The sequence below is a fragment of the Onychostoma macrolepis genome, chromosome 18 (assembly GCF_012432095.1).
Source record: "Onychostoma macrolepis isolate SWU-2019 chromosome 18, ASM1243209v1, whole genome shotgun sequence".
NCBI classification, from domain to species: domain Eukaryota; kingdom Metazoa; phylum Chordata; class Actinopteri; order Cypriniformes; family Cyprinidae; genus Onychostoma; species Onychostoma macrolepis.
The window spans coordinates 979,039-1,003,648 of record NC_081172.1 but is presented as its reverse complement, the minus strand read 5'-3'; the positions used below and the strand labels follow the sequence as shown (position 1 = coordinate 1,003,648).

General features: G+C 36.8%; 2 protein-coding genes across 2 annotated transcripts; one reads left to right on the top strand and one right to left on the bottom strand.

Annotated features, from left to right (window-relative positions):
- Positions 1–8,920: 8,920 nt before the first annotated feature.
- On the bottom strand, positions 8,921–11,406 carry bloc1s6 (biogenesis of lysosomal organelles complex-1, subunit 6, pallidin). The gene is made up of 5 exons (XM_058751605.1): positions 11,196–11,406; positions 10,233–10,356; positions 9,940–10,027; positions 9,779–9,865; positions 8,921–9,301 (listed from the first exon to the last, which is right to left on the bottom strand). Exons 1-5 carry the CDS (start codon positions 11,233–11,235, stop codon positions 9,167–9,169), a joined length of 474 nt encoding a protein of 157 aa, XP_058607588.1. The 5' UTR covers positions 11,236–11,406; the 3' UTR covers positions 8,921–9,166.
- A 1,264-nt stretch (positions 11,407–12,670) lies between these two features.
- Positions 12,671–24,456, top strand: slc30a4 (solute carrier family 30 member 4). Its single transcript, XM_058752183.1, has 8 exons — positions 12,671–12,839; positions 13,052–13,507; positions 15,744–15,890; positions 16,976–17,130; positions 20,112–20,309; positions 20,412–20,517; positions 20,660–20,794; positions 22,786–24,456. The coding sequence occupies exons 2-8, from the start codon at positions 13,117–13,119 to the stop codon at positions 22,938–22,940; spliced, it is 1,287 nt and encodes a 428-aa protein (XP_058608166.1). The 5' UTR covers positions 12,671–12,839; positions 13,052–13,116; the 3' UTR covers positions 22,941–24,456.
- The last annotated feature ends 154 nt before the right edge of the window (positions 24,457–24,610 follow it).

Genomic DNA, 24,610 nt, shown 5'->3' with positions numbered 1-24,610 from the left:
AGACCGTGTTTTGGTCTGCGAGAGCAGACCTGTCATTATGGTTTCCGTCATATTTCTTTTCTTAAACACATCCTCTCAGACGCTCACCACTAAATACGGTCCTGACTCGCTGCGTCACTGCAGCTGCGGCGACTGATAGATAGCTGCTGTAATCTCACGCCTCAGACGGTGCGAGGAGCTGATTAACCTCAAGAGAACATCTCGCTGCACCTGACCGTCCTTCCAGAACATGATCTTCACACAGCAGCTTCATTCATTCTTCAGGCCTGTGATCTTAATGGGATAGTTCACACAAAAATTAACATTTGCTGGGAATTTACTCGCACTCAGATCATCCAAGATGTAGGTGGCTTTTGTTCTTCAGTAGAACAGTAAAGAAGATTTTTAGCTGAAACTGCTCGTTAGTTAATTATAAAACAATGGGTCGATGGGTACCGGTACTTTGAGAGTCAAAAGAATCATATCAGGCAACACAAAATGAATCCCCGTGGCTTCTGATGATATATTCTAGCACTCTATTCTGATTCTATTCTTCTAAAAAAAAAAAAAAACTTCCCCCTTTTAGACTTGCTCTCTATTCATTTACTAACTGCTTGTTTTCTTTAAAAAAAACAAAAACACTAGCTTCTCTATTCTTTTTTGTATTCTATTTATTTTCCTTTTTTTTATTATACAATTAACAAAAGCAAAAAAGGCCTCTAGCTTGCTCTATTCTTTTTCTATTCTATGTTTTCTTTTTATTATATAATTTAAAAAAAAAACATTGTTGGTTTTGATTGCTTCCGTTGTCCTCTTTGGATAAAAGTGTCTGCTAAATGACTAAATGTAAATATTGAGGTCTTATGAAGCGAAACGATCAGTTTGTGCAAGAAACTGAACATTATTACTGTAATGCAGAGCCTCAGGCATACGCTTCGGAGTGACGTTACTCCGACTGGAAATGAGCGGAAATATCGGCGTATATCTGATCCTGTGATGAATGAAGTGATCCAGTTCTCAGTCACTGAACTGAAGAAACCATTCGACTCGGACCAAAGACCAATGAGCCGCTGAGCATACGTGAACCAAACACTTGAATAAAGGGGCGAAATCAAAGTTTCTATGGTTTTTCTCCCACATGAAAAAATACTACAGTGTTTTTGAACCATACTATGGTAAAGTACTTGAATTAATTTGTTGTGGTAATTCTATAGTTGCTGTGATAATATAACAACTATAATTAATGCTATCAAACGGTTAATCGTGATTAATCGCATCCAAAATAAAAGATTTTGTTTATATAATATATGTGTGTGTACTGTGTATATTTATTATGCATATATAAATACACACACATGCATGTATATATTTAAGAAAAATAAGTAATGTATTTATAACTTATATTTACTTATAAGTAATTATATTTTAAATATATTTATAAATTATTTAAATATATACATGTAAATATTTTCAAAATATATACTGTATGTGTGTGTATTTATATATACATAATAAATATACACAGCACACATATATTATGTGAACAAAAACTTATTTTGGATTCGATTAATCACGATTAATCGTTTGACAGTACTCATATAAACAAATGACTAAGTACTAAGTTTTCTACAACTATAGGGTATATTACAACAGTATGTTATAGCAGTCATTAACAAAGTCTTGTAAATACTATAATATAATACACTTTACTAGTATGGTTCAAAAACGCTATAGTATTTACTATAAATTACTATAGTATTTTTTCATGTGGAAAAGCTGAGCTCATGAATACTAGCTTTAGTTAACTAACACTAGCTTTTCTAATCGTTTTGTATTCTATCTATTTGTTTTCACATTTCACGTCATTATTGGGTGTTTTAATAGTATAATTGTGTTTATATGTCGTCATTGCTTGATTACGTGAACTGAACCAGTTCTTTGAAACAAACTCTCTGAACGAATCAGTTCATGGCAAAAGAATCATTTTCCCCTGCATTACCTGGATTACAGGTAATAATGCTGTATTGTTGAGTTTCTTGCACAGACCTATTGTTTCACTTCATAAGACCTCAATATATCGCCAGGAGCCACGGAGATTCATGATATGATTTTTTTGACTCTTAAAGTGCCGGTACCCATTGACTTGTGTTTTATGAATCACCAAAGAGCACGTATTTTTTCTGATTATTTTAATTCCTTTTATGTGTAAAGCACTTTGAATTACCATTGACTGAATTCAGCGCTTTAGAAACGTAGATACTCAAACGTCTGCTGACGGCGAGTGTGAGGTTGTTTGTTTGTTTGATTTGTTGTGTTTGTGACTTGCATTCAGTGTGAAGTGAAGGTCAGTAAACGCTGGAACAGCAGCTAAACCACGGTTTCTTCAGCCGGACGCTCGAGTCATTATGGAGGCTGTGAATGAAGCCACTGAAATGAGTGTGTCTGGAGAATGTGCTGTTCATAAACCCAAAATAGAGTGAAAACACCACTTCTGTTCTGACACCAAACCCACTGACCACATTCACATAATGCTTTATTTACTACCGTACATACAGAAATATAATGTAGGTCATACAGTGGCCTTGTGTTGTTCATTTGATCAAGATTTTTGTTTTTAAGCCTTTAATGCATTATAAAGGTATTCATAAAGTACATTGTAATGCATTATATCTTTCATAGATTAAAGTTAAAATGCTTTATAATATTTGAAAGGTTTGTTTGTCATGTCTTAATGCATTATTCTTTCTAAAGGTGTAATATTGAATAACTAAGTATTATAATGCATTATAACTGTTGTTGCATAAGATCATACAATGCATTATAGGCCTTTTTAATGCTTTAAAACTACTTTTATTATGCATTTTATATATAAATGCTTTAAGTAAAGCCTTAGCTTAAATTTTTTAGTACTATTTTCGTTTTGTCATGAAAAACTGGATAAATGAAGGCAAAACTTTTGCCTATAATATTTAAAATGATGGTTTTAAATAATAATTTGATCCTCAAAAGAAAAAGAAAAAAAGAAGGAAAATGTATTTAACAAGTCTGATAGTAATCAAAATAAAGATGCCTTTATACAAATACTATTTACTTGTCTATTGATTTATTTCTAGCCCAACAGTCTGACTGTCAAATGTTTTGTTTGTGAAGTGAGTTTCTGTCCGGTATCTCTGATGAAAACTGTGTTCTATTGAAACTGTGAGTCTGATGAAAACACTCAGAGGAACTGAATGCTGGTCAGAATGAGTCAGATGGTTTGGTTCATGACCGGTGGTTGGGAAGATTCAGTGTGGAGCTGCTATAAATGTCCAGGAAATTCCCTGAAGAAACCCTGAGCTCCTTCATTTACTGTCACTCTTCATCTCATTACTCCTCTATATAGAGTTTGAACACTTTCTGTTTAAAGCGTTCAACATAGTTAACATAATTAACGCAGAATCTGTTTTTAACTTCCTGAGGCTTGTGCTTTTACTCACTTCCTGTGATCTCGCTCTCCATCAGGTTACCTGTTTAATCTCAGCGTTTACCTGCGCAGGTGCGGATATAAGTGTATAAGTACGATTAATCGCATCCAAAATACAAGTTTTTGTTTACATAATATATGTGTGTGTACTGTGTATATTTATTATGAATATATAAATACACACACATGCATGTATATATTTAAGAAAAATATGTTACATTTATATATTAAATATATTTATATATGATATAAATTATATGAATATAAATATATACATGTAAATATTTTCAAAATATATGCTGCATGTTTTTGTATTTACACATATATATTATGTAAACAAAAACTTTTATTTTGGATGTAATTAATCGCGATTAATCGTTTGACAGCACTAATACTTACGATACCGACGTGAGAGAATTGATCCTCATGAAAAAAATTCATGCAATTTTAATTTTTTTCTAGACTTTTTTTTAGCATGAAAATGAATGCATAAAATATAAATATTAACAAAATAATATTACAAATAAATAAATATTACACTTGTATTATATTCATTTTAATGCTGTCAAACGATTAATCGCGATTAATCGCATCCAGAATAAAAGTTTTTTGTTTATATATGTGTGTGTACTGTGTATATTTATTATGTATATATATATATATATATAAATACAAACACATGCATGTATATAATTAAGAAAAATATGTTGTGTTTATATATTAAATATATTTATATATATATATAATATATACATATAAATCTGTAAATACATGTAAACATTTTCAAAATATACTGTATACTGTTTGTGTGTGTATTTATATATACAGTACATAATAAATAACCACACACACATATATTATATAAACAAAAAACTTTTATTCTGGATGCGATTAATCTTTTGACAGCACTACTTTATTTATTAAACGTTATTACGAACAACAGTGGCAAAATGAAGACAAACACTTTGCTTATATTAAATATAAATAATTTCAGAAATCAATGCTAAATTTTAAATTTGACAAACATTAGTCACTAGTCTGATAGTTAGTCGAAAGATGTCATTGCATAATCAGTCACAGAATTGATTTTTTTAATTGATTCACATATATACAGTGCTGTATTTTGTGTCTATAAACACATGTTCTTGTACCTCGATGGTCTTTATTTGTTGTGATTTTGAAGACCGTGACTCTGGCCTTTATCATGTGTGTGTCATTTGTATGTTCAGGACACTCTGAACATTCAGTGTGTGTGTGCCGTATTTCACACACTCCTGTCAGAGGTCACAGAGTTCAGGCGTGTAGCGTGTGTATGGGGCCCATGTGTGTGTGTGTGTGTGTGTGTGTGTGTGTGAGAGCGCCTCAGATAAGAGTGTGTGTATGTGTGTGTGTGTGTGTGTGTGCGAGAGCGCCTCAGATATCCAATGTTCATATTTCTGTTCTGGAAATGTATGCAAATTAGTGCATATTTAATTAATAAACTTCTCATTTGCATATTTACATGTAACATTTCAGATACAAACAGTGTTGGGAAAGTTACTTTGTAAATGTAATAGATTACAGATTACAAGTAACCCCATCTAAAATGTAACAGTAGTGTAACTATTTCAATTACTTTATTACATTTAGTCATTTAGCAGATGCTTTTATCCAAAGCGACTTACAAATGATGACAATAAAAGCAATCAAAATCAACAAAAGAGCAATAATATGCATCAAGTCTCATTTAGCTTAACGCAGTACACGTAGCAAGTTTTTTTTTAATAAATAAAAAGAAAACAGATAGAATAGAAAAAGAATACAGCAAGCTAATTAGAGGACTTTTTTTGTTGCTTTTTGCTAATTTTATAATAAATAAAAAGAAAACAAATAGATAGAATACAAAAAGAATAGAGAAGCTAGTGTTTGTATAAAAAAAACAAGCAGTTTGTAAATGAACAGAGTCTAAAAGGAACAAGTTTCTTTAAAAGAATAGAATTAGAATAGAGAGTGCTAGAGTTAGAGGGTCAAATAAAGATGGAAGAGATGTGTTTAAAAATGATTAAATTATGAAACTAATGTAACTGATTACATTTGATTACTTTTCTAAATTTCTAACCAATGTTTTCAACTGTTACTCATTTTTGAAACATTTAAACCAGACAATAGAGTTCAACACTGATTACTCAGGCTTAGATTAAGATTATAATAATTCCATTTTAAAGCACAGCCAGCACAAAATCAGACTATAGCACCTCTTTTTTTACTTTGAGATCATTCTGAGGTTAAATACAGATTACAGTTATATTTGTTTTATAATGTAAGTAGTTACTCCCCATGGATATAAAGCATTATAATCACTGGTGAAGTACGTTGAGATCTGTTTTCACCTGTAGTTTCTAATCCAGTACATCAGGTGTGATGAAACATGTCCCTTTCCTGAGGTTCTGGAGCTGCTGGAAGAGACAGTCTGACAAATAAACAGAGGTCCTCCTCCAGGTCTGGCTGCGGTTCAGGGTTAACCAGCTCATTCACTCACAGCATAAACAAGACAATAAATCCAGAAACCTCCTCAACGCCAGCACTATCACGTCTGTCTGTTGTTCTCTTGGACTGTTAAAAACACGCTTTGGTTTTCTGCTTTAATCAAATGCTGCTGTTGCCACATCAAAACCCTTCTACGTTTACTTTACAGTGAAACCGCTGCATTTTTCAGCGCAGCACATGTGCATTCGTCTAATTTGACCTCTCATATATCTTGATAATGAGCATAAACAGTACGCCAAATAAAAAATGAAAACTCGTGGTGTTTATACACAAAACTGGACTTTGGCGTGCATATGATACGCACGTGTTTGGCGTGCATATAATGCGCATCTAATACCCTAATCCTACACATTGCGTAGCATATACACGCCAGAATCCATGTTTGCGTCTCAGTACCACGAGTTTTTGTTTTTATTTGGCTTATTATTTATGCGCACTTTCACGAGCTCGGGTTGAGACGAGGTGATCAGAATCAGAGTCCACAAACAAACACAGGCTGAAAAACAACACAATACTGTGCTTTTGGACATGCATTATGGTAAAACCATAGTGTTCTTTGAAGTACAATAGCTATTTTAGTATCATTGAGATACTATTATTGTGTATTAATATTTTTTTTAATTGTTTTTATATTTTCTGTTGTCATTTTAATTTTAAAGTGTCAGTAATTTTATGTTTTTGTAGTTTTTTAAAATGTCTATAATTTTAATTTATTTTTATTTCAGTTTTAGTTTCAGTTATTTTAGTTGTAGTCAAGGTAAACATTATTATTATTATTATTAGGTAAATCATTTTTTACATTTACTTCAAATATATATATATATTTTTAAATGTACTTCAAGTAAAAAAAAAAAATTTAAATTTTTTTTGGTTTTGGTTTTAGTTAACTATAGCTACTACAGTAACCCTGCCTTGGAATACCAAGTAAATATCATGATGCATGAATATAATAACCATTCTATAGCATTATAGAGTTCAAACACAAGGCCATAGGTTCGATTCCCAGGTTATGCATGAGCTGATCAAATGTATGCATTGCTTAGAAACATCTGCCAAATGCATACATGCGAATGTAAATAAACTGAAAAGTAGCTAGACCAATAGCATGCAGGCATCGCACATCATTGGCCTACAAGAAGGCGGGATCGATCCAATGCAAAAATGCACACATGTAATGTATAGAGATTTAGAAACGAGGTCATAGGTCAGCCTGGTCTTGTAGAGGTCAGAGGTCGTTACTGTAGTAACCGTGATGTTTTGGTTGTAGTTAAGCAGCACTTTGGTGTGTCTGAAGGCTTTCTTTCAGGCAGCAGATGTTTCTTCGGTCGAGCAGAAACAAGTTGGAGTCTATATTTGGATTTGGTGTCTAATACACAAACTCCTGCCGTTCCACCCAATTCCAGAGCAATTACCCCCTGTTATATAACTCCAGCAAACCACAGCGTCTCACCATGAGCTAACGCCATCCTGACCTGCTGTTATGAGCAGACAGACCTCCACATGTGCTCAGCGTCTGTGGTTCCGGAGCCGTGGGCTTGTTTTTCTCCTTCAGGCCCAAACAGCTAAATCCAGACACTGATCCAGACGCCCGCGCGGAAAGGAGGGGAGCGTCAGCCTCAAACCGGCGGAAACCAGGCCTGTCTGTCTGTGTCAGAGCACTGGTGTCTGTGTTAGCTTCATTCACACACGCCCGCACTTAACAAAACACAGTAATACCACATGACATCGCTGTGCCACTTCTGGAACATTTCTGTCAATGCTTTCCACACAGAAACACACACCGATGACACACAGGATCAATCCCATGATGCCACCTAGAGGTCAGAACTCAAACTGACCCAGCAGTTTTCACTGGTAGTCCACTGTATGTTAGTTTATGGTATGGTAGTTTACTTTATTTTGCATAAATGAACTACAGTGTCCTGCACCCACTAGTAAAAAAAAATATTAAAAATTATATCTGGTGCCTGAATAATTTTTGGTTTGACTGTGTTAATAATAATTACATTTTTTCTTGTACAAATGTAGGAACATTTCACATACATGAAATTGTCAGCAAAAATATTGCAAATAAATAAAATAAATACTTGCTATATTTTGCATTAATATAAAGTTTTGGATGAATTATGTACTCTGTGTAAATGTGTATATTTTTGTATAATGGTGTTTTCTTTGTGCTATTATAAAAAGCACTCAAAATAAATCCCATTAATAAATATTATGATGCTGATTAGGTTCATAAGCATTCAAATATGACAAATATTAATTTTTATCGCTAACACTCATTAACATGAACTAACAATAAGCAATGCATTATTTACAGTAGTTATTCTTCTTTGTTAATGTTAGCTAGTAAATGCATTAGTTAAGGTTAATGTTAGATCAGAGTGCATTAACTAAAGTTAACAAATATAACTAATTTTTTTTTTTATGGCGTATTAATATGTTGAAACTAACATTTACTAAGATTAATAAATGCTGTGGGAGTAGTTTAATGCAAATTAATATTAACAAATTAATATTCACTGTAAAGTGTTACGGTTTTATCACATTTATATAGATTAAAAGAGCTTCATAAAAAAATAATATGCCTATAAAGTAATAAATATACTAGTGCCATAAATCGATTAATCACATCCAAAATAAAAGTTTTTGTTTACAAAATGTGTATATTTATTATGTATATATAAATACACACCATATTTACATCATATATAAATATATTTAATCTATAAACGTAACATTTTTCTTAAATATATATATATATATGCATGTGTGTGTATTTAGATATACACAGTACACACACATATATTATGTAAACAAAAACTTTTATTTTGGATGCAATTAATCGCAATTAATCATTTGACAGCACTAATATACACACAAAAAGTAATACGAGTTTTAGCTGATTTTCTTTCACATGTAGAGAATATGATGACACATACAGCTTCATTAGAGTTTTATTCATTTATTTTTATTTATCTGGACAGAAACGCACATGATGATGATGATGATGATGAAGGGTCATCAGAGCTTTGAGAGTCAAACATCTTCATCACCGAGTCCTGATCAAATCCTGAAATCAGCACATTTCCTCCGAGAGTCGTGATGCATGCGTGAATGCGTTTCTCTGATTGTTTTCCAGATGTTGGGGGTGGAGTCTCGGTGCAGTGGGCGGAGCCGTGTATCTGAGCGCGCTCAGTGCGGTTCGGCGTCGCTGCGTTTGGCGGGTTTGGCAATGAGATGTCTCTCTCGCTCTCTCTCTCTCTCTCTCTGCTGCTCGCGCTCCAGATCCTCCTTCTGCTTGTGCTGCTGCAGCTTCAGCGCTCGCTTCTACAGACACAGCACAGGAACAGAACACACTGCAGTGAATGGGTGCCGTCAGAATGAGAGCTGATAAAAACATCACAATAATCCACACTGCTCCAGTCCATCAGTTAACATCTGGACGTCTTAATGCTGGATTTGTTTCAGCTTTTGTCTTCTCCAGATGTTAACTGATGGACTGGAGTGGTGTGGATTATTGTGATGTTTTTATCAGCTCTCATTCTGACGGCACCCATTCACTGCAGAGCATGCATTGATGCAGAGACACATTTCTACAAACCTGATGAAGAAACAAACTCATCCTGATCTCAGATGAACTGACGGTGAACGCATTTTCATTTTCAAACATGAATTTGTAAAAGTTCCAGAATGTTTTGAGCTTCTTTTTAACTCTTTTCAGTGTGAAATGTCAAAGCTGACTAACCCAGAATAACACATGAACAGCGTGGATCATGAAGCTGTAGATCTAGTGTAAACTCAAACCTTCAGTTTGGTGGTCTTGTCGTGCAGAACGATCATTTCTTTGCGGATGTTCACCAGTTTGCTGTGATAAACTTTGGCCTCTGTGAACTGAAACACATCGGCTGTGAGTCTGACGAGGGCAGAACGTTTTTTTTCCTACGAAACACACGCGTGAAACTCACCAGCGCGTTCAGATCGATCGTGGCGTTGCATTCGCGGAACTTCGCCACTTCCTGATCCAGCGTATCCAGCAGAATCACCTGGTTTTGTCTGGAAGACAAAATAAAACATTATACAGTATTGTATTGTGCAACTCTTTTTTTCAGTCTGATCAAATAATAAAGCTCATTTACTGAATACAGAACATTACTCGACTCATTAGCGTTAAAAATCACAGACTTCCTGTCACACAGGAAATGGAAGGTGGAGTTGAGCACATTGCATTATGGGATGCAGTGTGATATGCGAGACGTACGTCAGCTCCTGCAGCGCTCGTTTGGATGAGGACAGCTCCGGCAGATAGTGAGAGAGAAACCCGTCCGTCAGACGCTGGACCGTCTGTTCGTCCACACACACGATATCCTCCATCACCCCACACACTGCACACACACACACACACACACACACACACCATCACTATACATGCACTATACACAATAAATGGAAATTAAACATTTATATATTCATTCATTCAATAGGAAATATTGAACATTATACAATTATGCATTCAAAAATTAAGAAAAACAACTGAATGAATAAAAAAATAATTCTAATATAAAAATCTGAATAAGGTAGTGCTATCAAATGATTAATTGCATCCAAAATAAATGTTGTTTTGTTTACATATGTGTGTGTACGGTGCATATTTATTGTGTACATATAAAGACACACACACACATACAGTATATATTGTGAAAATATTTACATGCATGTATAAATTTATATTCATATTTATATAAATATTTAATATATAAACATAACATTTTTCTTAAATATATGCTGTATGTGTGTATTTATTTATATATACATAAATATACACAGCACACACAGATATATAAACAAAAACTTTTATTTTGGATGCAATTAATCATTTGACAGCACTAGAATAAGGGTAAAGTATCAAATATATATAAATAGTATCAAAAATAAAAATGTCAAATAAATACTTTGTAAAGCTCATAAACTAATACAAAAATAAAATTCTAATATATATATATATATATATATATATGTGTGTGTGTGTGTGTGTGTGTGTGTGTGTGTGTGTGTACACACACACGCGTATATACACATACATACAACAAAACCATAAAGGCGTGTTTTGATTAGCAAACTAGCATTCGTCAATGTGATATTTGGTCAAATAATCTTTACTATATTCATAATATTGAGCCAGAAGTCCAGTTCTGTGACCAGTGAATGTTGTGTTTCTGCTCACCTGTCTCCTCCTCATCTTCCTCCTCCTCCTGTCTGTCCATCCTCCTCTTCCTCTTCCTCACATCCAGCAGCGGCTCCTGGAACACAAACGCTTTCAGACTCTGTTCTGTGCACACGAACCCTCGCTTTTATTGGCGTCTGATGAATCTGATGAATGTGAAAATGTTTCCAAGAGCAGCGGCTCACAAACATCACGTGACCTGCGCTCATGTGACTACACATACTGCGCGAGCACGACGCGCTGCCACTCTGAGCGCACTTCCGCCGTAGATCACGTGGCGCCGAGCGACGCCTCCGATTGGACAAACGATTGTACATACAAAACACATAATATAATATACTTTACTTTACTGCTAAGTTTGCTTGCACACACAACGAGTTTTTCTTCTTAAATGAATCTTCCAGCAGTGTTATTTTAGTATACTATTACAGTTTTTGTTAATATTTTAAATTAGATTTTATTTTTATATTTTCTGCTTTCACGTTAATTTAGTTAAAGTGTTCTGACATTAATATGTACATATACTAGTTTTTATTAATATTTATTTCAGTTTTAGTTTTAATTATTTTTAATGTAGTACTGAGAATGGCGAAATGTTGTTTAGGAAACTAGCTGAAATAAAATAAGTTTTCGGTTTTTTATATTTTATTTATTTATTTATTTCAGTTAACATTCTATTTCAATTAACAAAACATTATTTAAAGAATTTTAGTTTTATAACTTTTTATTTTATAGAACTATAATAAACCTGGCTTCCAGTACACATATACACATAAAACAGCTAAATACATAATAATAATAATAATAATAATAATAAATAATAAATTATAAAAATGTGCAAAAACATATTTACAGATGTGCAGGAGTTCAATGCAATATATCGAAGACGTAACAATAATCTAATCCAATCCAATCCAATCTAATGTAATATAATCCATAACCTTAATAACCGTATCAGTTATATGTGACCCTGCCTGGACCACTAAACCAGTCATAAGGGTTTTTAATTGAGATTTATACATCAACGAAAATGAGTTTTCCATTGATGTATGGTTTGTATCTGGCTGAGGTACAACTATTTGAAAATCTGGAATCTGAGGGAGCACAAAAAAAAAAAAAAAAAAAACTGAACAAAAAACAAAACAAAAAAAGTCAAAATATCGATAAAATCACCTTTAAAGTTGTCCAAATGAAGTTCGTAGCATTGCATATTACTAATCATAAATTAACTTTTGATATATTTACGGTACTAAATTTACTAAATATCTTCATGGAACATGATCTTTACTTAATATCCTAATGATTTTTGGCATAAAAAATTAAATCGATAACTTTAACCCATACAATTTATTGTTATTACTTATTGTTGGCTATTGCTACAAATATACCCGTGCTGCTTATGACTGGTATTTTTTTGGTTCAGGGTCACAAATGGTAATTTTGTACATGAATATGACGTTCTAACGTGCGCGCGCTCTGCTGTCCGTCAAGCGGAAGTGCAGCAGATTTGGGACTAGCGCAGAGTGGACACGCTACCGTCAAACACTCACACACACGCTCTCACACAAACACACGTCCTCCGACATCCGCCTGAACACACACCGCGATGGACGGAACCAGCGAACGGAAGACAGTTCTCGAAAGGTTGGTGCTCGTTTACGTTATTCATAAACCGGAGTGCGTGTTTTCGTTGAGTTTTCGGTGTGAACGGAACGGACTGACCGCTAGCCGCTAGCGTGACTGACTGACAGACCGTCTACATTCGCATCAGCGTGACTAGCGATCATCAGTCTCGTGAAGCTGTGTCACGTGACCTAACCAGGTGTGTGTCTGTCTCTGTGTGTGTTTGTTTTCAGGTAACCTGGAGTGAGTGATGCGGTCAGCTGTGTTGATGCTGTGTGGTCACTAAAGTTCCTCGCAGATGTCTGGCTTAGGGCTGATGGGTCGCGTGAGGTCGGCGTTCCGCCGGCGGACAGACAGCTGGCACCTGAGCGACACGGCAGCCTTCGACTTCTCCGACGATCTGGAGGACGACGAGGTGCCTCGGTTTAACCAGCTGAAGGTGGTGGTGTCCGGAGAAGCGGACGAGATTCCTGTGTCTTCACGCAACGGCGCAGCGGTCAACACGCTGCTAGCGGACGATGATGACTCTCTGCTGGGCTCCTCGTCCAGTCTGGGGAGCCCCGGCGCGATGCCGGACCCCTGCGATGGATGTCGCATGACCAGAGAGCGCGACAAGCGCAGGAGGGTGATGAGGAAGCTGGGCTTCGCTGCGGTGCTCTACTTCCTGTTCATGGTGGGCGAGCTGATAGGTGAGCGGCGGTTGCGTCAGTAGCTGCGCTTTCATTACCCTTCAAATTGCGCAATTGCAAAAACACCCATATATCGCAAAAAAGTTTTTACGTTCGCAAGAGTACTTTTACAAGCAATTACAATAAGGAATATTTCGCAAAACTGCAATGGAAACGTTTTTCGCATTTACAGGTCACATGGCGTACGTAAAAAGTCACATGATCATATGCCTCATATGTCACGCCACACAAACGTCTACGGCACACATAGCTGGAAACACTTCAGGAGTTTCGAAGTCGTCGTCGGATTGGTTGAATTATACGGGATTTCCGGGAGACGTGTGTGTCGCGTTCTTTAACGTTCCGCCTGGAAACGATAAGCGCTTATCAGGATCAAATAAACGCTGGAGTTTCAAAAGTTTGTGAAATGTGTAAAGTTCGCGGCATAGGATCTTTAAAATACGTCTGAGAGTTTTACACACCTGTCTATTATTGTGCGGACATTTCCACGCCCCTAAACATGACGCGGCAGAAAACGAAACGTGATTGGTTGCTTTACCTGTCAGTCACATGACCTCTTGGGCGGGTCTTGGCCATTCAAAGTGGCCAAAGTTCCCAGACTTCCTGTCGTCAATCTGAACTACGATGGAAACACTTTTACCGAATAAATTCCTTAACGCGCATCAAAAAAGACGCGACTTTGCGACGGGACAGCATAAAACTGGACTAATCAACGGACCGATCTCATTGCGCAGCATCTGAAATGCTAATTTCGTCATTCTAAAATGCTTGAGCAAAGTCTCGTCAAAGTGCTTCGTTATAATTAACTCCCAGAAATGCGTTCCCAAACGACAGGCTCCGAAAATAAGATAACACGACTGCGATTTGTCTGCGCGCTCTGAAGCTTGTGATTTATTCAATGCAAAAATTATTATATACAGTGACTTCTCCTACTGCAGCAAATACAATTTTTCTTCGTGATATTTAGCGCAAGTTAATCGGGAAGTGACGATTTTGTTCTGTTCAATTTACTGGATGGAAACAGTGCTTTATGCGCAATTTATTCAAATTTTGCGCATAAGTTTAATTAGTGACTTTGGATGGAAACATAGCTAGTGCTCTCCAGTGTTGGGCTTGTTACTCAATAAATGTAATTTAATACTCGTTAATAGTTGCTCCTTTCAAAAGTAATATTATTACTTTCAGGCAACAGTAATTTAGTTACACTACTAGTTACATTACTTTTCCTTCACGCCCCACAGAAGTTATAATTGCGTAAGTTACCCCAAAAAATTATTCTGAAATGTTACTAACAATATATTTCTGCTCATCATTTGACCAAAATCCACGTTGGATCGTAGTCAGAACAGTTATTATAAACACTCAGTGGTGCGTGAGAGTAACTTTTAAGTGTTGTATTAACCTTATTAATTGTCATGTGTAGCTTGAAGCTAATTGTAGCTATAATTTCTCTGTTACACATATCCGATTATATTTCAAGATTTATTTTATCGAAAGAAATAGCATGAGGTCATGAGAAAATGTTTCATTTTCAAAAAAGTGTCACAATTTATATCAGGATTAGAGGGTAAAGTAATGCCACAACTTAAACATCGGTGTTCAGATCATCTTTTCTTCTCACAAAATCAATGTAATGCAATATTTCCATCCTTTCAATGTAAGCTTTTCCATATTCCAGGCTTCCCTGCTGCTCTGTGTTCATGAAAATTATGAAAATAAATCTGGGAATTATTGGATTTTTGGCGATGAGGCGTCAAAAGTAACGAGCTGTTTTACTGCACAAAGTAATATGTGACCCTGGACGACAAAACCAGTCTTAAGGGTCATTTATTTTAATTGAGATTTATACATAATCTGAATACTAAATCTGCATAAATAATCTTTCCATTGATGTATGGTTTGTTAGGATCGGACAATATTTGAAAATCTGGAATCTGAGGGTGCAAAAAAATCTAAATATTGAGAAAATCACCTTTAAAGTTGTTCAAATGAAGTTCTTAGCAATGCATATTACTAATCAAAAATTAAGTTTTGATATATTTACGGTAAAAAAATTTACTAAATATCTTCATGGAACATGATCTTTACTTAATATCCTAATGATTTTTGGCATAAAAGTAAAATGTATAATTTTGAGCCATACAATGTATTGTTGGCTATTGCTACAAATATACCTGTGCTGCTTATGACTGCTTTTGTGCTGCAGGCTCACATATTATTACTCTGTGTCTTTCAGGGGGATACATGGCCAACAGTCTGGCCATCATGACGGATGCGCTGCACATGTTAACGGACCTCATCGGGATCGTGGTTTCGCTGCTAGCGCTCTGGCTCTCGGCCAAACCGCCCACCTACAGATTCACCTTTGGCCTCCATCGGCTCGGTAAGCATCTCGTCTCGCTGCGTCTCTGTCACGTTTGAGATGTCCAGGGTTCTTACGCACTTTGTAAAAGTATGGAAAAGTAGCAAATTTGATTTGAGTAATTTCTAGGTCTGGGAAAGCATGGAAAAAAGAAAGCAGAGTATGGAAAAATATTTGCATTTCCATACTTTTGCCCCGGTTTAGTTTTCTATAATAGAAAATTAAGAATTTAATGAAAATAAATTTATCGTACAAGAAGTGTGTTTTCATGGCAGCTGTTTAATGATTCTTTAGTGATTGGCAAACATGACTGAAAGAATTCAAGGTCCACTTTTTCATTATGCAAAAATGCAGGTTATAGGTGTTTTGGGTTTCTTCTCACGATGTTTCTTGCACCGTATTACAAAGTCTCTAAAGGGATCTGTGCAAAAATGAAAAATATACAGACTTCGCCAATGGCGCCATCATATATACATGCATGCAAATATATACATGCATGTATATATTTAATAAAAATGTTATGTTTATACATTTAAAATATTTATATGTAATATCAATTATATTAATATAAATATATGCATGAAAATATTTTCAAAATATATACTGTACGTGTCTGTATTTATATATACATAATAAATATACACAGTACACACACATATATTATGTATTATTAATCACGATTAATCGTTTGACAGCACTAATCTCTAATAATTCATGTGCATCCATGCTCTCATTTTCTCTATAATAAGATGGCAGTGACACACAAAGGAAATAGGTGATAGTATATGTAAAACTAGAAATTTTAATGCAAAAAAAAATTCCAATGCGCATGTGATTAGTTTTTCAAAGGCGCAAAAAAGTTTCTCATGTGTGCAAAAGTCAAAGGGACTCTGTCTGTTGTCACTTCAAGAAAATCAATGAATAAACATAATAAATATTTTCAGATGACCGTACAATATACCAAATATAAATCTGAAAAAATGCTCCTTTTATGTTAAATATGGTTTGAAGATCTACTGAGAGGTTTGGAAATTTGAGTCTGGAAAAGTATGGAATTTTGAAATGGAAAATATGTAGGAACCCTGGACGTCTCTGTGTGTGTTCAGAGGTTCTGTCCGCGGGAATCAGTGTGCTGCTGATCTATATTCTGACGGGAGTGTTGGTGAACGAGGCCGTGCAGAGGACCATCCAGCAGGACTTCACCATCGACGGAGACGTGATGCTGATCACAGCCGCGGTGGGCGTCGCCGTCAACCTGCTGTGAGTCACACACACACACACACACACACACACAAGAGTGAAGGGAAGTTTGGATCATTTTACCGAATCGGACCTTTGAGTCTCGTTCAGCCAAATGAACGAATCTTTTTTCCGAGTCGTTTCATTCATTTTTGCAAAATATAATTAAAATGTTACGTGTTGCTTCCCTAACACGTCTACTACTTACACAAACGTTGATCACACAACAAACAAGACAAACTAATGCTATAAGAAACAGAAAAGATTATTTCATTGTTTACCTGGGTCTTCAGTCTTTGATTAGCTCACCTCGCCTCTTATCTGACAAGTCTTCGGGTTTGAGTCGTTCGTTCATCACGTGACAGCCCCGTAAACTTAACCAATGCAGTCTGAGCCGGAAAGAGTTGATTAGTTCATCTCTCGAGTCTTTAGAGTCATTTGTTCTTTTCTCATGTGACGTGACAGCATTGGATAGAGAAATTAGTTCATTTACAAGCTTCCTTACAAACGGGTGCATAATTATTATTATTATCATTATTATAATGATTCTGTCAAAATAAGTCGGAATTGCAAAATATGAACTCTGTTGCGCAGCATGAACTCTTGTGATTACATCTCGCAATTCAGTGACTTTCAATGACTTTTTATCTTCTCAGACAAAAATAATTGCAAAATATAATTCTATAATTCTGAGAAAAAAATCTAAATTTTGCGACAAAAATAAAATCAGATAGCAAACAGATGCAAATGACAAAATGAAAGTGAAAAAAAAGTAAAAGAATGCAAGAAGACTATGATATACGAGGTTCTTTTTGCGGCAATAAATGTCCAGTTATTACTTGTGTCAATTCTTGATTATAAAGTTTGGAAACTTTGGATGCTTTATTTTCTGATGCTATTCATTTTCCTTCGATCACAACGTTTTACAACTGAAGGTGCTGATTTTCATTTTTCTAATAAAAGCTTGAAAATTGGTTAAACTATTCATTTCTTTTCAAAATTTAGTGACTTGTTTTTATCTAGTCATGAATGTACGTGTAAAGTTTCGACGCAGGTGTGTTTTGGAAAGTCATCTGTTAATAAATCTACACGTTTACTGTTTAGATGTAACAGCATCTGTACACGTTACATCCAAACACAGCTTTCCATCAATAACTGAACAAAACCCTACACATCAACATATAATAATTTGTCTTCAGTAGTTAGGTAACGACTGTAGATATGGACTAATGTATAGCACCATTAAAGTTACTGTTGATCAGTTTAGAACAGTGATGAATCACTGAAGAACCCAGCAGAACTGATCTGGGACGGTTCTGAAGTGTCCTGATGGTGGATTTGAGCTGCTGTGAACAAAGAAACGCTCTGTGTTCAATATCATATATACAGGTGCTGGTCATATAATTAGAATATCATCAAAAAGTTGATTTATTTCACTATTTCCATTCAAAATAGTGAATTTTTATTTCTTTTAATTTTGATGATTAGAGCTTACAGCTCATGAAAGTCAAAAATCAGTATCTCAAAATATTAGAATATTACTTAAGACCAATACAAAGAAAGGATTTTTAGAAATCTTGGCCAACTGAAAAGTATGAAAATGAAAAGTATGAGCATGTACAGCACTCAATACTTAGTTGGGGCTCCTTTTGCCTGAATTACTGCAGCAATGCGGCGTGGCATGGAGTCGATCAGTCTGTGGCACTGCTCAGGTGTTATGAGAGCCCAGGTTGCTCTGATAGTGGCCTTCAGCTCATCTGCATTGTTGGGTCTGGTGTCTCTCATCTTCCTCTTGACAATACCCACAGATTCTCTATGGGGTTCAGGTCAAGCGAGTTTGCTGGCCAATCAAGCACAGTAACACTATGGTCATTGAACCAGCTTTTGGTACCTTTGGCAGTGTGGGCAGGTGCCAAGTCCTGCTGGAAAATGAAATCAGCATCTCCATAAAGCTTGTCAACAGAAGGAAGCATGAAGTGCTCTAAAATCTCCTGGTAGATGGCTGCGTTGACTGTGGACATCAGAAAACACAGTGGACCAACACCAGCAGATGACATGGCAGCCCAAATCATCACTGACTGTGGAAACTTCACACTGGACTTCAAGCAACATGGATTCTGTGCCTCTCCACTCTTCCTTCAGACTCTGGGACCTTGATTTCCAAATGAAATGTAAAATTTACTTTCATCTGAAAAGAGGACTTTGGACCACTGAGCAACAGTCCAGTTCTTTTCTCCACAGCCCAGTTAAGATGCTTCTGGCGTTGTCTCTGGTTCAGAAGTGGCTTGGTAGCCCTTTTCCTGAAGACGTCTGAGCGTGGTGACTCTTGATGCACTGACTCCAGCTTCAGTTCTCTCCTTGTGAAGCTTGTTTTCTCAAGCTTGCGGTCATCCCTGTTGCTTGTGCACCTTTTCCTACCCAAATTCTTCCTTCCAGTCAACTTTGCATTTAATATGCTTTGATACAGCACTCTGTAAACAGCCACACCTTTCAGTAATGACCTCTGTGACTTACCCTCTTTGTGGAGGTGTCAATGTTCATCTTCTGGATCATTGCCAAGTCAGCAGTCTTCCCCATTATTGTGGTTTCAAAGAACAAGAGATACCCAGAATTTATACTGTAGGGATGGTCATTTATTCAAACTCAAATGTAAATATTCTAATATTTTGAGATACTGATTTTTGACTTTCATGAGCTGTAAGCTCTAATCATCAAAATTAAAAGAAATAAACATTTGAAATATATCAGTCTGTGTGTAATGAATGAATATAATATACAAGTTTCACTTTTTGAATGGTATTAGTGAAATAAATCAACTTATTGATGATATTCTAATTATATGACCAGCACCTGTATATCATATATCATAATGACTTTATGGCTCATAAAGCGCTTTAGTTCGGGATGAAAGTCCGCAGGAGCTGCTCATCATTGTCTCCTCAGGATGAGTCGCTGCTGTGTTCCATGAGTGTGTGTGTGTGTGTGTGTGTGTGTGTGTGTGGGATGGGCTTCCTCCTCAACCAGTCCGGTCATCTTCATTCACACGGCCACACCCACTCTCACGGGTCACCGGGGCGGGGTCAGGGTCAGGGTCAGCGGGGTCACGGCAGTCTGGCGGTGCGAGCGGCCTTCATCCACGCTCTGGGTGATCTGGTTCAGAGCGTCGGTGTGCTCATCGCTGCCTACATCGTCAGGTTTAAGGTACGACCTGTTGAGCTCATTCTGTCTGTGTCACATGTCTGAGCTGAGTTTATGATGATAATAACAGCACTCTGTGTGTGTGTGTGTGTGTGTGTGTGTCAGCCGGAGTATAAGCTGGCCGATCCCATTTGTACGTACCTGTTCTCTATACTGGTGCTGTTCAGCACATTCCAGATCATCAGAGACACCGGCATCATTCTGCTGGAGGGTAAGACACCTGACCGTCTGTCTGTCTGTCCATCTGACTCTGTCCTTCCGTCCTTATATCCGTCTGTCTCTCTCTCGGAGTGTAATGTCAGTGTGTGTTGAGCGTGTCAGTCCAGTCGTGATGGAGTGTTTGTGTGCTGCAGGTGTTCCGCGTCATGTGGACGTGTCTGGAATCAGAGCTGATCTGCTGAAGCTGCAGCATGTGGAGTGTGTGGAGGAGCTGAAGCTCTGGGCACTGACGGCCGATAAAACCGCAGCCATCGTTCACCTGCAGCTCGGTGAGTCGCTGATCGCAAACAATAACGGCAGAATCGCAACTCAAGAGCGAGTCTTTCTATTTCACCACATTCTGAAAAGTCAGTGTTTTTGACTCTAAAACTACTTCCTCTCACAAGTATCCAAGCCGCTGTTACTAGTTCATAAACTCATGCTCAACTGTTTAATGAATTCTACTTTCTTGATATAAACAGTGTTGGGGTAATGCATTACAAGTAACGTGAGTTACGTAATCAGATTACTAAAAACAAAAAAAATGACACATGTAACCCTGGACCACAAAACCAGTAATAAGGGCAATTTTTGGAAATTGAGATTTATACATCATCTGAATGTTAGGATCGGACAATATTTGGCTGAGATGCAACTATTTGAAAATCTGGAATCTGAGGGTGCAAAAAAATCTAAATATTGAGAAAATCACCTTTAAAGTTGTTCAAATGAATAGAGCCCTGCATTTCGGCCCGGGCCCGACCGGCCCCGACATTTTTACATCCCTAGGGCCGGGCTTCGGGCCAATTTTCAAGTCATAGTTCAGACGCGGGCCGGGCCTCGGGCCTGTTTTAGGTTTCTCTTTATTTTTATATTTTAGATATCCATCCATTAGTGATGAAAAAAAAAATTGGCGCACTGGTGGAAACAACAGGAGACCGTGCTGCTGCGTCTGTCGAGAGCGGCTCGACGGTGTTTGTCCCGCAGCAGCAGCGAGCGCAAGTGACTTCAGCGCAGCTGAAGAGTTCTGCGATCAAATGCACGCAATAGGCTAAAGCTTGCCGCAAAGCCCCAGCAAACATAATCACCATGAATGTGTCCGGGAGAAATAGTAAGGAGATATTTGAATTATTTAGCCTGCTAATAAACTAGTGTTTTCTGAGTCCGTTTCGCAAGGATGAAGGTGCTGATCCTGACTCGCCGTCTCCTCATTAGACGCACCTTTAGAGAGAAATGCATCTTTATGGATTATGATTATAATAAAAGAGTTTTTGTTTTAGATTTTTTTTTTTTCGTTAAGTGGTAATTTAATGCTTTCTATAGATATATTTATCATGTCTGTGAGGCATGTATTCTCTCAGCTTCGGTTCATTATTGTGACGCGCTCCTGTTCAATACGGGACGGCAGAAAGTGCATCATGTTTGTTTTCTTTGTTTTATAAAAGCACAACGTTTTGTTGATATTGTGAGTGCACACAAATAAAAGTAGACCCTTTACAGTTCCGAATGATGTATTACTCTTACCTTCATCAGAAACAAATTACAGCGTAGGCTATTTTAAGTTGTTTCCACTGAAAAAAAAAAATGGTGCCTCCATGTCCTGCAGAGCGCGCTTTAGCTTCCACAAACGAAACGAAATATAATCATTTTGCCATTACATACAAAACTGAACTATTTTAATAGCCAAAACAGTAGTATAAGCTGTTTCGGGAGAAGTGGGGAAAAAGACGGGCTCGGGTCGGACTCGGGCCGGTAGTTCTGATAAGCTGTCGGACACGGGCCGGGCTAGGGCCTAAATTTGAGGCCCGTGCAGGGCTCTACAAATGAAGTTCTTAGCAATGCATATTACTAATCAAAAAATTAAGCTTTCATATATTTACGGTAAGAAATTTGCAAAATATCTTCATGGAACATGATCTTTACTTAAAATCCTAATGATTTTTGGCATAAAAGAAAAATTGATAATTTTGACCCATACAATGTATTGTTGGCTATTGCTACAAATATAGCTGTGCTGCTTATGACTGCTTTTGTGCTGCAGGGTCACAAATAGTAATGCAAAAGTAGCAATGCATTACTTTCCATAAAAAGTAACTTAGTAACACAATTAGTTACTTTTTTTTTATAACGCAATATTGTAAAGCATTACTTTTAAAAGTAACTCTCCCCAACACTGGATATACGTATAGTTCATGCGTGTAACTGTGTGTAACACTATGCTGAGATCAGTTACCATCATGATATTGGACTAATGTTTTGCATCTGCCTCTTCTGTGTTTAGCGCCGGGGATTGTGGGTAACTGGGAGGAAGTGCAGTCAAACGCACGGCGGCTGCTAACGACGTCACACGGCGTGACACACTGCACAGTGCAGCTGCAGACGCACAGACAGGGGGCGCCACAGTCCTGCACACACTGCCTCACACCGAGTGCCTAAAAACCGTCTGTCTCTCGCTGTCACACACACACACGCACACACACACACTCACAGGACGAGAGAGAGATGGGGATCGTCTAGCAGCTTTTTCTATAATGAATATTGACCTCATTTTGATAAACCTTTAATACTGACGTGCACACAGGAGGACCGGACCCGCTTGATTTGCGTTTGTTCTGGAGCCGTCTGTCACTGAGGAACATCGACAGATGGAGGGACGCCGTTGTGTTTGTGTGTTCTGGGGTGAATCTCATGAAATCACATCCGGGTCGCATTAAAGTGACAACATTAGAAGAAAAACAACCACTTGTTTTGCTTGAGCTGAATGACGCTTGTATTGTTTTTGGTTTATTTTTATTATTTTTTTTTAATCACAGTTAAGCACAGTTATGCCTGGATTCTCATTGTCAATGCAAAAACACACATTTCAATAATGCAATGCCTTTGAATTTACTTCCAAAGGGGTTTGATTCTCGTTACTGTAATTTTATTAAAATCAGCATGAATTAAAGGCAGTGCAGCACATACATAATTTAGAAATACTTAACAAATTAATATTTAATTTTTCACATTAAAGTGGGGAGGTGCTTATGTTTGCATGAAAATAATGCCACTGTGCAGAAAGCAGGCTTTATTTGTTATATCTTGTGAAATATGACCTGAACGTGTTCCTGACAGCTTTCATGAGATTCACAGTCTGAGATCTGACTGAACTGAAATCATCCAAAAGCGTTTGTCCTCATATCTCACACCTCATTAGAAAGCATTAAATATTGCATATGTTTACAGGATTCCTCATTTAGCAACTGACAATCATAGTTTGACAGGACAGACTGTAGGCTCACTGCGGTTTTGTGCACTTCATACATTTATAATTATTGTGTGCCAACATGATCGATTCAGATACTCAGAACAAGATGACATGTCCCTTTTATCTTTTATTTGATTTTTTTGTGCCTCAAGATACAGATTGAATACGATTATTTAACTGTCAATGACTGCCATCAGTATTTTGCTGTTATGCCTTTTTATTAGTTTTATGGTTTTGTTTTTTGTTTTATGATTTTGATTTTGAAACACAATATAAGTCCTTTGCATCAGAGTGAAGGTTCGTTCGGTCGTTTCTTTATGTTTGCAGTATTTGTTTTATATGGGTCTGATGGCATCAGGATGATCGATTTACACTGACTGCTGAAGCGCTTGAAATAACTTGAAATAAATACATTTTAAATGCCTGTAATCGGCTTTCGTGTGTGTTTTCATTGGGTTTGGGCTCATGCCACAGCGAAAAACATCTATCTTTGTTTTTCTATACTGGTGACATGAATTTTGGGTGAAACTTAGAAATGAACAAAATGTGTGTGTGTCCTGTTTGCTCTTTAATGATGTTTTCATCGGTTGTATTGTGATCACAGTGAGGTGTGCTGCCGTCTCTTAGCAACAGACGTGTGAATGCTGCTGTTGCTAGGTGATGATTTGTACGGACAGTGACTTAAAGGTTGAGTTTAAGTTCAGTGCATTTCACTCAAGGACGCAAAGAAGATGCTGGATGAGATTTTAAACCCCACGGTGATATGAGAATCAGACAGGAAGTGTTCTGAAGGTTAAAGTAAAAGTAATAGGTCATTCAAAATTAAAAATGTGTTCACCGTCAGTTCATCTGAGATCAG